Here is a 15192-nt window from a genome sequence, read left to right on the forward strand (position 1 = left end):
TATTTAGCTGTGGCGCTAGTGTGCACGTTGAAGGGCTCTTAAGAAATAAAAAAGTAATGAGGAAGACAAAAGAGGTGATTTATAATTTTTAAAAACAATTAATTAAAATAATAAGTACATTAGGATAACTCCGAAAACGGGGTAATTAATTACTTATATCTACTAACCAGAAGCTTTTCATGATTTTATTTTCAAAATTACCTCATTTTCGATATTAACACAATAACCCTTGTAAGTATGAAAGGTACTTCCATCCATATCATATCTCGTTATTGTTAGAAATGAAATGGTTAAAAATACAACAGGTTTATGATTTTAGCGCTCCACTACACCAGAACGTATGCAAAGGAAAAAAAACAACGTTGCTGACATAAGCTCGATATTCATCGCTATAAAATAAATATAAAAACTAAACTGCGTTCTATAAAATATAATTGTTATTCATGTCGTGTAGTGTAGGCAGTGTTGATTCTACACTTTATTATCATAGTAAATCGACTGGATACCAAATGGCTTTTTCTCCATATACGAAGTAAAATCTTTTTTGACTCACCACCATTAAAGACTAATGGTACCATTCCATTTCTAACCGCAGCTGTACTACCGGTACTAAACGCGTCGCTGTCATTGTCAATTTCCATAGTAAAATGAACAGTAATGCAGCTGTCGTTGGAAATGGACTGTCAGCTTAAGGGCCACTAAACTTGCAGCGTTGACTAAGCTGGGTTTAACTGATTAAACCTGGAGATACTATGGTTTCTAGGACAATTTGACACTGACGGCGCGATTCGGGAAATGATAGAAATTCACTAGATATGAAATAGTAAAGACATATGACGATCCACGGCCAAAGGTACCTTATGGCGGTTGGCGCTTACGCTATTATTAATGCCGCTCCAATATTCAGCCGGGGCAAGGGTACCTTTTGCCGTGGAACGTCACATATCTTTACTATTTCATATCTAGTGCATCTCTAAATCATTTCCCGAATCGCGCCGTAAGTAAACGGTTTAACCGGCTAACCCCGGGTTAGTGGGATGGTGTAAGTGGCGCTAAACAAACTTCTTAAGAGCCAACAGGAGTGGTAATTTCTCCATACAAACGTACTCGACTGTTTCCTCCGTGGGTTTTGATGCTAGAGCAATGATTTTTTCAACACAGATTAATATTGTCAATATCTGTGTCGGACCGTTTTGCTTTTTTTGATAATATTGTTTTTTAAGGCGCTAAAGCCCTTCAAAAATGGACAAAATGGCCTAATTGACTATGCCGCAATGAGAGGCGTAGTATTCAAAACTGATATCAATTAGCCAAAAAAGCAAAACGGTTCGACACAGATAATTTCATAATCATTTAGATTTCCAAGTTTGGTTATGATTGGTTAAGTTTTGGAGGAGGAAACAGTCGAGTACGAAACCTCGATTTTTGAGATTTTTACGCGGGATTTTTCGCCTTGTCCTTATCGCACTAGTATTAGGAGCTGCTTCCGTTAGTGAGACGGGTATATTTACCTAAATTATTTAAAACTCAACTCCTGTTTCGTCTTAACCAGGTGGCGTGGCTCCGCGTAGACACGCAAACCATCCTCACGATCGCCGGGCACGTGATCACGAAGAACCACCGCATCAGCGTCGGGCACGGCGACGGGAGCTGGACCCTGGGGCTCAAGGACGTGGGGCCGAGCGACGGCGGCAGATACATGTGCCAAGTCAACACCGAGCCCATGATGAGTCAGACGCACCGGCTGCAGGTTGTCGGTTGGTTTTGGATTTTTACTTACTTAAATAACAGTTTTCCTATGATATAGGTTAGCACATTGTTACTAATGAATTCTCATCTTAATACAACTTGAAACTCTAGTGTCGTTAAAATATGTAGAACATTCTAACGACACTAGAGACGCAATGTAAAAAAGTAAGGAATTGCAGTTGGTTGAGAGCGAAGAATCGTTTGCAAACGTATCTGCTTGATAAATTTAGTGTAGTTTTCCTGCTCAACTATTTAGACGGCATTGGTTAGTACTTTCCAATACTTAATTCCGGTTCTAATTATTGACTATGATAGTTGATGGTCTAAATTGAATGGGTAGGTTCTCATAAAGTTTTCTGTTACTCAAGATGTGAAATCTTGATACGAAAATGCCGATTTTTTGTTAAACATTTTTTTTAATAGTTCAGATTAATAAGTTATGTGTCAGTTAAAAAACGCTGATAATTTTGTTCCGTTTTTATGACAGTGCCTAGATTATATCGTATGATCGTGTCTAAAATGACGTCGCCATAAATTACGAAGGAGGTTATTTGCACGCGCCCGAAATATTAGGTGTCACGGAAGTCAATCAAGAAAATAATGGGCTTCAGAAAACTGGGCCAAAACTGATGGTGTCGAACAATGGGACGGAGACAAGTGGAGGAAGGAAACGTCAAAGCTTTTTTTTTACAATGACTCGATTGAAAACCTTTGTGTTGTGTTGACATTGCTTTGTTTTGTGAGTTATGGTTTGCTATTTCAATATTTTCGGCACAATGAATATTGGCGTTTTTTTTGAGGATTTACCATTGTAATAGGTGATTCTTTTGACGTTTGGTCTGTATCACTTGCGTACCTACTTGAATACATTTGTACAACATTTAGATATATCTCATTATCTATTGGAAGACCAGGATTTCTATCAAGTAACTGAAAATGATGACCAAGTTTTCAACTAATTGTTTATTAAAAAGTATCACAACGAACGCTTTTCATATTATATTATTTAATGTCCCATGACACCCAATGCCTTACGACCTGATTCTAATTTTAATAAACGTCAAAAATTTGATCTCGATAGATTGCATTTGTCAGTGTCAAAACTGGCGTTTCTTCAAACAAAAACGTCATTTTTGACACTGAAAGATCCGATCCATATCGTATCATGAGATCAAATTTTTGACGTTTATTAAAATTAATATCAGGTCATTACTTAAGTATACCTTATTAAAACTTAATTAAAAAACCTGGCATTCTAGCGATCGTAATTGATACTTCGTGGATTGCACTTTCAATACCTTTTAATTACCCAATTTATAACCGAAGTAAAGTCAAAGAATCTAATTTCCGTACATTTCGTAGGTACCTTATTTGACAATCAATATGAGTCGCTAGGGACCTCATGCTATTTTCTCTGTGACAAGGTACGAAGTCTTAGAGAATATAACCAACGGAGTGGTCATTAACAGGCGTTCCCCTCTGTCGAAAAAAGGCGGCCAATGGTCAACCACATGTCAAACACATGTATGGACTGACGTTTATCTGACATGGCTATGTTGACGTTACGCATACATTTGATGTGCCCCTCCCCCGCAAAAAACGGCAGACTATTTTGTACCGAAAATTCTATAATTTTCGGTACAAAATAGTGTGCCGTTTTTTGCAGGGGAGGGGCACATCAAATGACAATGTCAATAGGATATAACCAATGGAGACGCCATGTCTATACATGGCGTCTCCATTGGTTATATCCTCTAAGTACGAAATGGTACGGATATTAAATTCTTAACTAGGCTTGAAAGTTGAAATTGTAACTTTGTGATACTGACGAGTATTACTTCTTAGTACCGCCAGACATCGACGACGAAGCTAGCAGTGGCGAGATCCTGATGAAGGAAGGCGAAGACACCGCGTTGAGGTGCGTGGCCTCGGGGACCCCGCCCCCGACTATAGTCTGGAGGAGAGAAGACTCCAGGCATTTTAGGATTAACAATTCTACATTAGGTAAGTGTTGTTTTGACGTATCTAGCTTTTAACCGTAGAAATAGATGGTTGAGTAAAAATGATCTGAAATTAATTAAAAAAATAACATAGTCTCGGTATGACTCTCCCATGCCTATTAGTGCGAGAGACAGATCTGATAGCGTTTCCCTTCGTTTCTCTTCGAACGATTGTCGCCTTGGCTAGGCCCTCTGGCGTGCTTAGCATCTATTTACTGGATGTACAACAAAGATTGACGTACCTAATTAAGTAGCTTTTGGCTTTGAATTATCTAGCTAAAATCAGCATCCTTTACGTAGGTACTTTGCTGTAAGGTTCCAACAAATCAATTACCATGTCATGTTGTGTACTTACAGTATTGACTCACCATCAGATTCATCAAGGCGGCCAAAGTGCTCATAAATATCTGAACACGCCACTATTGTCAAGGCGCGAGAGATATTTATGAGCACATCGGCCGCACCGATATATCTAATGACGACGTTATTCGTTTGATCAGAACATCACGTTACGGAAGATAAGAATATTTCCATAAATCATGTCACTGTATGCAGCAAAGCATAAATTGGCCAAAGACAATATTCAATCTGATATAGAGCCACAAAACCTCATAAAAAGTGATATTTATCACCCAGCTTTGAGAATTAAGTCACGGACGTACCATTCCGTTCAGGCGCTGCACATACGTTACGGCCAAAAACTGTCACAACTCAGCAGCACAGAACTTTGTCGTATTCCAGCGTTGCATGACATGTGCAAAGTTCGCAACTCAAGCTGCCGCTTAACTGTTTGGGAAACTATACGTTTGTGTAAAGATATACGGTTTGTCTTTGTTTATGACCTAGATTAATAATTAAGCAAAGATAATTTTGGTAGTTCAAGGGTTTTCAGAATAACTTAGAAAGCAGATTGATAATTAATAATTAAGAGAATAAAATGGATGGTAACTAAGGATGTGTATTGTGTATGAGTGTAGGTATATACTTTAGTTAACGATACTATGAGTATATGTCGTGCCGTGGGCAATAAAATTTAACTTTAACTTAACAGGTAGCTGCAATGTCTTTGTCTACCCCGAACATTTTTATAAACTGATTTCGGGTAGTTCAGTGTTGTTTTATTTATATCTCCATTGACATTTGCTGGGACGTCATCAGTCTTTACTTTACCCGACCACAGCTGGTGCAACTCAGCTGAAACGTAGGAATTTAAGGTACATATTAATGAAAGTATATAGCGATAGACCCGTTTGTGTAATTAAATATAATATGTGTACAAAACGCGAGACTTTAAAAGTATTATATGAATGCGATGATAATGATTCATAAAAATTACCATAGCAATATTGTTCTTTTTCGGGCCTCAAAATTTCTCCATTTTTTATAAGTAAGTAATATTGACAACAAGAGCCAACCTGAATTTAAGTTTTCTGAACAGTAAACCCTGAAATTTTAATATTCAATTACCCATTTCAAATTCTTTGAGGTGTGGATATTAAAAAACTTTCCTGAAAAGAACCCACAGTTTCAGCAATTTAAATAATAAAGGTAAAGTTTTTCAGGTTTTTCCTATCTTAAGTCAGTTATTAGAATCTAGTACCTACGTGATAAATATGCAGACAAAAGAAATTAAGCCTATCTTTTTTTGAAATACGGTGTTATTACTAGCCGTTGGTAATATTTTAGGTCTAGGCCTTAAATAATAATTCTTGTTACATGACTTTTTTAAGTGAACTTTGTATGCCCCATCATTATGTGACTTCATATTGATAGGTTATTTAAATAATACACTGCAATTGGTTTCAATATTAGTAACAAAATCTTATGTTTTTTTTAAACAAATGTACCTAATATTCTTTTTGTATGTATAAAATAATATTAAGTAATGTTAACTTGTTTCATTTGCGTGATAATTATTACTGTTCTCTTATCTTATTAATTGCCACAAAAAAATGAAAAGTTTTTTAATTACTACTACTTACTACTAAATTTACAGTAGAGTAGTTATTCGCGTAACGAGAAATCGTAAAATTAATGTACATTAATTATTATTATTGTGTTTCTATTTCTATAGATCAAACGACAAGTGTAATGATTATGTTTATTGGGACTATGTTTACATAACAATTTCCGCAGCCTACCAGAGACCTTGTGGCGAGACTCTACTTATTACAATGAGCGTTACTCAATATAGCGCTCAATGTCGCATAATATGCCACATTGAGCGCTATATTGACTCCGTATTCTTCAAAGGGAGCAACTAAAAGCCCTTGGGAACCTATTGTCCCGATGTTGAAATATTAATATCGACGCCCGAAAGCAAACACGTAGTAACCCACAAAAACCAAATTGTTCACCAGAGACTTTTCGAGTTTTGGAAAAAAAATCATAACTACGTTGTTTATGAACATAACGAACTCAAAATTGGATGCAACATTCAAAATTTTTTGGTCTTCAAATTAATTTAAATAAATTTAACCGCAAGTTGTTACAATACCATATTTTGTGGGTTACTATGTTTTGATCTTTTTTACACAGTGCGCAAACTCGTAGTAAACGCCAGTACCAAATGTATGGGATAGCATTTCCTTAAAATTTGTAAGGACAGCAAAAACGCAGTAATCCACCTGAATATGACAAAAGATATCCGTAATAAAGTCTTAAACGTTTTGGTTTAGAAATTTTGGATGAACAAAATGCTGTAACAGTATTGTTTTTCTTTTTGTAAGCAATTTAGAATGCATTAAACGTATTGCCAAAAATTTTACCACACCCTTAAAAATGACTTTAATGGTATCTTAAAGTAAATTTCACGACATTTCAAATGTATACTTATAAAATGTGAAGATGTTTTCGGGATTCATAAACGAAAATAACACATCTATTATGATGATTTGAACTATTAAAATCAATATAAGCATTCTTAAGACCAAACAAAACACATAAGTTTTGTTTAATTTTCAAGAACATAATTAAATCTTACAATGTTATTGTAAAACTAACTAAAAAATAAGAAGTTCATTTTGGAAAAGACATAACGTAATGGGAGATCAAAATCTAACCAAAGTATAACAACGACGTTTAATTAAAAAAAAGTGGTTTCTACATCCTCTTATAAAATAAAAGTCCACTTTAGGCAAAACAAACTTTCATCAGATACCATAAGACCAAATTTTATTGAAGTACCATCAAAATCGATACACACACCGTAAATATTGTAATTTTACATGCTTACAATTGAAAAAAAAAACTTCCTTTCTGAAATAAAAATCATCACTTTATCCAAAATCCCCGTCATATTTTACTTGCTTACAAATACTTCGACTCACTTTCACCCCCCAAACCGCACTGAGCGACGGCGCAAACCTTCAAGTGATGGTCACGATAGCCGCGTTAAAACGAAATAAGGCGCAGAAGTTTAAACCTTACGCCCTACAACAGTGAAGTAATTATTATGTGGTAGTTTTACTTGATCCTTGTAAACGTGGTAAAAGACATGTCTCTCATATTTTAATAGTGTGTGAATTTGTGTTAAACCACTACTCGGCTAAACATTATTTCCCACCAAATAGCGTAACTGCAAGACATTCACATTCATGAGCGGCGAACACTTGCGTCAGACCAACGGAGGTTGTAAATGACAAAAGTATAAATTATATGGAATTCAAAATGCTGTAAATACAATGATTTAAATTATTGAGTTTTTTTTGCTATTTACTGCGTGTTTGCTGAGTACATTTCAAGAAAAACGAGAAAAATTTGTGTTCCTATTTTCTCCATTTTTCATCGTATTGGCACGTGGATTCGACTTATCGACGCTGAAAAATTGGAGATTCCAAAAATGCAATAAAAAAATTTTTGACCTTGTAGTAGTAAAAAAGTAGTAAAACACTTTATTGTACAAAAATCAAAACAAAACAGGAAAAATAACATTGGTCATTAGTACAAAGGCGAACTTATCCCTTGTGTGGGTTACTACGTGTTTGCTTTCCGGCGTCGATATAATGTGACAAGCGGAAATGCTTAGCTAACCATATAGGGAAGGCCCTGTAACGAATACAGAAATAATACCTTTTCTATATTTTTCATAATTATTTATAATTATCAGTTCAATAATAAGAAAAAAACATTTCAACCAAAAACATACTAAAGTATTCATCAAATGACTTTAATGTGATTTCTAGATTTATGACGAAACTTAAAGTCACAATTTCCTCTGGGGAATTTTAAACATTACAATCACTATAAATAAATTACTTGTGCTGGCTTACAAGTTGCCTACTTGAATAAAAAATGTTACCAGCTTATAAGTGTTACTAACAGTCAGGTAATAGTTCTAGTAGACGCCTGTTTAAGTGTTTGTTCCTGTAGACACAAGCGGCTTTAACAACAACTAGCAGATAAACATCACAGTTAAAGTTCTAAGACCTACGAAACTTAGATGCGCTTGAACAAAAGTTTCGTTTCAGTATCCAAATGGAACGGGGAGTGGCTGAACTTGACCGGCGCCGAGCGCGCGGCGTCCGGCGCGTACCTCTGCATCGCTAGCAACGGAGTTCCGCCGTCTGTGAGCAAGAGAATCATCATTAAAATGATGTGTAAGTATGTATTAACTAGCATTGCGAACAAACTTCACACACTGGCTTTGATTTGGTCGGTCCATCTCATTGGCGATCTTCCTCTAGCCCTGTCACCTCCCACAGGTGATAGGGAGGAGGGCCACAAAAAAAACATGTAAGGGCTCTAATAAAATATACTCGTTATCATGTCTTAAAAAGTCCTACAGTTTCCTAAGTAGAACTTTATACTTATAACATTCAAAAGCAATAGATGACATGTTTGTGCATGTCACGAATAATTGTTACGAGTACATATTATCTTATAGAAATGACTATACAAAACATTATGCTAAGTATATTCCTATCTCACCCTGTATTTGTTACAAAATTCTACTTTATTTTGCCATTTAATGTCAGATAACTTAATTACCCATTCTCTCTTAACAAAATTGGGCTCAAGTTCAATAATTTAATAATTTGAAACGCGGAAGTAAAGTTACATGAAATTTATAACTCCTGAGTTTGTAATTTACGACTAAGATTCCATAAGACTTGATGTTTAAATTTACACGGTGTACCATCGTCTATACATATTTACTCTTAATAGGGAGCTAATGCAAAATTGTAGTTGTTTAGGTATATTAAATTTTTAAACGTTTAATCAAGAAAAAAAAATCGGAATTAAAGTATTTAGGTACCTATATTTGCAAGAATAGATTCTAACCAGAACCTAAAGGTTCAACGTTATCTTGATAGAAAAAATCTTATTTTTTCAGTTGTATATCGCTACCCTGCATACCATAGAAGTATAATCGTATTCAAATATGTAGTAACATAGTCTAGCAATCTGACTAGCAAAATTTTAAACAGAGTATGTTTTCAGTGTAACTCACCATGTCAAATCACGCGGTGGCCATAATCTCCCGTCGCAAGTATTCTATGCGGTGCAACATATATTTCTGATATCACATAAGCCTTATTTCAAAGACATAAGGTCCACTTTTAGTTAAGATTGTTGCTTAGTACTTGTTGCTTTACTGCCATAATTTGTCCTTCCATTATCTGTATAAAAAGGCTGAGCCATTTTAATGGACATTAAAAAAATTACTAGTTACACCGTAGCGAGCGGGGTTTGAGTGGATGGCGGGTAACTGCCCCTGCCCAACCCAACTGGGTAGCGAGCTGTTTAAGTTCCAGTTTAATTAAGAAAATACAACTTTACTGTACAAATTCATTAGGCTCATTAGTTGTTTACTGAATAGCCCGTTTATGTTTAACTCTGCACAGTCTCCGTGATACTTTGTCGAAGCAAGATATAGTGACACTTATTAGTGCGCTAGTGATATTTGTTTCCACGAGAACTACATTTAGCTTACGCAGAAATATTTATAGTATTAGAAATTAGAATCAAGTAATTAGCGTTGTCTAAAATGAGAATGGAAAGATACATTTTTTCAGGACCAATTTAGGCTAGTGACGGTTAAGCACGATCCTAGGCCGCCGATCACACAGCCGAAACGTCTGTCTGAATTAGGTAATTATATTAGGTAATAATCTGTATATAAATTCTCACACACGATTGATCAGCTGTCTCATGAATGTCGTAAATTAACGTTTGTAATCCCGTGTACATGCTATAATGTATGGAAAGAAGTGCGCCAGGAATTTATAATAATCGTAGTTGTCATACCTATTCTGAATTCAGAACGTTCGTCAGTATTATTCTTAGACAATTTAGACATCGATCTGAGAAATTCATAATCTAAAAAAGTCAGAGAGTGTGTTTTTAGATTATGAATTAAGAATCTGAATTCAGAGAGCCATTCCGGCTGTGTGAGGCCGGCCCGGCCTTGAGTCTACGGATTTAGGGCTCGGATGGTTTTAATGAGCGGGTTTAATGTAATGACTGTAAAGTAAGAATCGCGCGGGATGGAAAGAAAATGGAATGAGGCTTATAATGGGAGTCAGTTTTATGTTCGTGATAAACACAATATTTGTTTTAACTTTGGAAATGAGACAATATTTTAAAATAAAAAGGCAAGTAAACTTGAATCGAATAATTAGCTACACCGACACATCATTTATATTTTACATAATAGTTGAGACTTTTGGTATCATCTTGGGTCGTCCCATTCGTTTTTCGTCAACTTGTTAAATTAGTCCTCTGCTTTCGTCACTCATTCTACATTGAAAGCCACCGACGATTGTAACAAATGTAGAATGGGTGACGAAAGTAGAATAGGACTAATTTAAGAATTTGACGAAGAACGAATGGGACGAGCCAAGACGATACCAGACTTTTGTCCACTACTACTTCTTGTTCTGTTTTGCACCTTAATGTAGCAAAATATACATAACATCATAAAAAAAGCCATTTTTAATCTCCAAACACACTCATAAGTCTACTTTGTTACAGTCGCTCCTTCGATCTGGGCAGGACGAGTCGCCATCCGCGCGCCTGCAGGCAGCGCCGTAACCCTCACTTGCACTGCAGAGGCGTTCCCTGTACCACTAGTCTATTGGACGCTGAACGACCAGAAACTCTCTAACAGTAAGTTTTATATGTACCTACTGTTACATAGCTACAGTCTTGGTAGTGGGGTAGGGTGTGTTAATATCCGCGCGCCTGCGGGCAGCGCCGTAACCCTCACTTGCACTGCAGAGGCGTTCCCTGTACCACTAGTCTATTGGACGCTGAACGACCAGAAACTCACTAACAGTAAGTGATATATATACCTACTGTTACATAGCTACAGTCTTGGTAGGGTGTGTTAATATCTGCGCGCCTGCGGGCAGCGCTGTAACCCTCACCTCACTTGTACTGCAGAGGCGTTCCCTGTAGTAGCACTAGTATATTGGACGTTCAACGATCAGAATCTCACTAACAGTCAAATATTTAGTTACATAGCTGCAGCCTTGGTAGGCTGTGTTAATATCCGCGCGCCTGCAGGAAGCGCTACTTATAACCATTCTTGTACTAGCTAACAGTAAGTTGAATTCCGATTGCAACTGCATTACCGCGTAAAGCCTCTCAACTCAAAGCCTAAAGGTATATTCATTACAAAACAAAACTTCAAGATTGCAGTATAAAAAAAATAGTACCTAGGTAGTTATTATTTCTAAAGAAACTTACAACTAAGGCACTTTTAAATGGCTGCAACTAAGTAACCAGTTACTTATTGTTTGACATTTAACTAAATATTAACGAAATGACAACTTCGCTGGGGTAAAACTCTTACTAAAATTATAACAATAGAAGAATTCTAAGCTCACTTATTCTTAACTAAAGATTACAAAGTTTGAACTGAAACTAAAACAAGCACTAGCTACTTATACTTATGACGATAAGCGGCTTATCACGGAATCTAGAGAACTGATGTAAACTAAACTCACGACACGAAAAAGCCTGAAAAAGATTTTAACTTCAGAGAAAATAGTATTTTATGCAACAGTTTTATAAGAGGGGTCAAAAAATGTGAGTGGCGTGGGTAACAATGTGAGCCGAAGGCGAACATTGTTAATAAATACGCCATGAGCATTTTTTGACTACTTATACAACGTTGCATACAATGCTTTTTCTATGACTAAGCAATATTAAATAAAATACAAAAAATTATAAACAAAATTTTATTTATGAAAATGTCAATGTAAATTTTGGATAGTAGGTATTACTATATGTATGTAGCTCTTGTCTGCGACAAGCACCCATAATACCAAATAATACTGCAACCTGTAACAAGAAAAAGGAGAATTAAATAATATTCAGTTTCAATGCAAAAATATAAAATGTACATAAATATAGCTCGTTGTACTGTGTACCCTAAAAATGAGTGAGTATCAAAAAATTTTATAACATATACCAACCTTGCTTAAAAGATAGATCTGATCCGGTGCTTCCAATTAGTCTTTGAACATACACCAAAGACGTTTTCAGAGAATGACGAAGTTTTGTGCTCCAATCTCCACGCCATGCACTTCCCATAAGATTTGTCGTATAGGTGCTGAGATTTAATACTTAGGCAACAAATTTTCGGTCGCTGCTTGTGCTGCAGCGGATATTTCTTCAGGTGTAGAAACAATGTAGTCCTCTTTGTCCATTTTCAACACTTTTTATGAACGCAAAACAAATAGTAACGCAAAGTACTCAAAGAACAAGAAATTACCGGGAAACGAGAAACAAACGAATAATGTCTATGGTTATGTTTTTTTTAAAGCCGTTACACACTACCGCACCGCACCAGGGTCGTGGTGCTGTAGGGTATAAAAGTATTTTTTATTATGTTGGTAGCAATGAACTCAGTACAAATTTGTTACTTTTTTAATAAAAACCGTATTCATTCAATCGTTTGTCACGTTGGTAGCAATGTACCGGTATGTGGCACCTGCTACCCTGCACTAGCTTACCGTATCGTAATGTCTCTAATACGACACAAGTGCTTTTTTGGGCAATAGACTATAGACTTTTAAGGAGTATTAATAATGTATGCCCTTATATGTTCGTTCGTGACTATGTAAATGACAGATAAAAGTACCCGAGTAGAAAAAGCCCTATTCGAACTTTAGGATATGTCAAGTATTAAATAAATATTAATATAAATATTATAGGACAATTTTACACAGATCAACCTAGTCCCACAGTAAGCTCAATAAGGCTTGTGTTGTGGGCACTAGACGACGATATATATAATATACACATATATAATACTTATATACATAGAAAACATCCATAACTCAGGAACAAATATTTGTGATGAACACACAAATAAATTCCCTTACCAGGATTCGAACCCGGGACCTCCTGCTCCGTAGGCAGGGTCACTACCGACTAGGTTACGTCTAGATATAACGTAACGTTAATACCTGACGTATCTAAAAGTTCGAATCGGGCCCAAACACTATACTACACAATTAAACAATTTGTTATGTTATATAATCGGTTCGATGCGACCTCGACGATCGTCTTGGTGATTGGCGCGCATCTCACGCACGACTTACACTTCATTTCGGATGCATTCAGCTTGAGCAATCTACAAGGTATTTACCTAGTATCACAAAAATATCAAAACCATAACAAGTTCTTAAATCTGAATCGGACTCTAGAGAAAGATTTTATCTCACTTCAAGAGAAGTTGGCAGCCAAGTCGCATTTACTTTTTTATATAACTATATCTTATATTTATTAGGTACATTGCTGTGTTTCAATTACGGTGAATTTGTGCATTGAAATTACTTGACACTTTGCAAAATTATCATGAACACGAGAAGTGAAAATGATATTTTAGGATTGCTGACGTTATCGTAAATTAGTTTCGCGTCAGGCGCTCGACTGCGTCCAAAGCGAAATTCACTTCAAAATATAAACGTCAGGTATGTAAACTGTTCAATTAAGAACCACACGTACCTCGCTGCCATCCAATCGAATTTAACACTATATTCTGAAATATCCCGAAATTGAAAAATTGATTAGAATAGAGAGCGTTTATTTGAGGCAAAATAAAAGAAGAAAACAACATGTAACATAACATATAATCCACGAAATGGTCCCGAATGCCCGAGTGGCTGGGCTAGCGCTGATGGTCTTCGGATGGGGCCATCTTCTGCAGCACGAAGTGTAACACAATATATTATACGTATAAATCAAATAATAAAAGACACGTCATGATTATCACATTAGCAGAACACAACAAAATATCCCAGTGGTTCGCGCCTTAACTACAATTATCTACTAAAAGTAATTTGACATGAATATTCAAGTAACATTAGGTATGTCTGGTACTACAGTAGTCTTCGTTGCTAGAAATAGAAACACCAAGTAATTTAGTGCAAGTAGAAGTTTTACAAGTAGAAATTTACTAACCTAACCTAATCCAAAGATAAAACTAAGCTTTATTCCATAGCGTGATACGAGTTTATTATGTTGTACATAGCTAACGTTGTAAGTTCTAAGAAAGTCAGTGATACACGCCGGGGTTCGAACCCGCGACCTTTGTTTCAAAGTCGCGCACCTTTGAGTGAAAGCAATTGTCCCGGAATCAGGACAATTTCCACTTCGATAGCTAAAATTTTGGGAGCAAACGAAAAAGCTGGGCTTTCAAACAGCATTTAATGACAACTAGTGTAAAAAACAAAAGGTAAAACAAAATAGCATAAAAACATAGACAAAATGTATAAAAAGTATAAATAACATAGAAAACCTCGAATTAGTCCTCGACAGCAATAACGCTAACCATAAATAATTTCATAAATAAATAAAATAAAAAATCTTTGTGCCTAGCGTCCTTACTTTAGGTCACGAACGCTCTTTATTTCTATTAAATACCAGAGCACCTAATATAAAAAACCTAAAAGACCACTAAGTCTTCCCCGTATTTAATTAAGTGTATAAACTTCCAACCTTTCGCGTTTCAAGATTAAAAATCCCATTTGTTAAGAAAACTTCTAATTAGAAATCTAGGGCAGGATTTTTAATTACAACTTCCTACAGCCCCGCAATGTATGCAATGAGTTCCAAATTAGTTCTAAAGTTCAATCGCTGGCGTATAGGATGAAGTTGACTCATTAAATTTCATTTCAAAGGCGCGTAACTGATACGAGATGGATAATTTAGATATTGAAGCTAGGAAACTCATTAAGTGAGCTTAGATAAGTGGGCAAGCGTTGGTTCGTACTTTATTACTTGATAAGTGGGAAATTGAAACAGCTAAGAGTTATATTCTACAAAGTGAACGCGGACTTATTTTCTAAGTCTGTAAAGGTGCATCCACGGTAACGCATAAGATAAAGAGTTGCTTCACAAAACTGCGGTGTGGATGGACCTTAGAACAAACGCAATTTCTTTTCGTGGTCATGTCAATAGTTATGATCTTCTATAGTCCTTGTAATCG

General features: G+C 36.0%; 1 protein-coding gene across 1 annotated transcript in view; it reads left to right on the forward strand.

The window, feature by feature from the left end:
- The window catches only part of LOC134664666 (lachesin-like), a 98770-nt gene that overhangs the window by 64477 nt on the left and 19101 nt on the right, over nucleotides 1-15192 (forward strand). Inside the window, exons 3-6 of the mRNA XM_063521407.1 lie at nucleotides 1553-1757; nucleotides 3595-3753; nucleotides 8219-8347; nucleotides 10725-10859. Coding sequence (XP_063377477.1) covers nucleotides 1553-1757; nucleotides 3595-3753; nucleotides 8219-8347; nucleotides 10725-10859 — 628 coding nt within the window. The remainder of the gene's footprint in view (nucleotides 1-1552; nucleotides 1758-3594; nucleotides 3754-8218; nucleotides 8348-10724; nucleotides 10860-15192) is intronic.

The sequence above is a fragment of the Cydia fagiglandana genome, chromosome 5, assembly GCF_963556715.1.
Source record: "Cydia fagiglandana chromosome 5, ilCydFagi1.1, whole genome shotgun sequence".
NCBI lineage: Eukaryota > Metazoa > Arthropoda > Insecta > Lepidoptera > Tortricidae > Cydia > Cydia fagiglandana.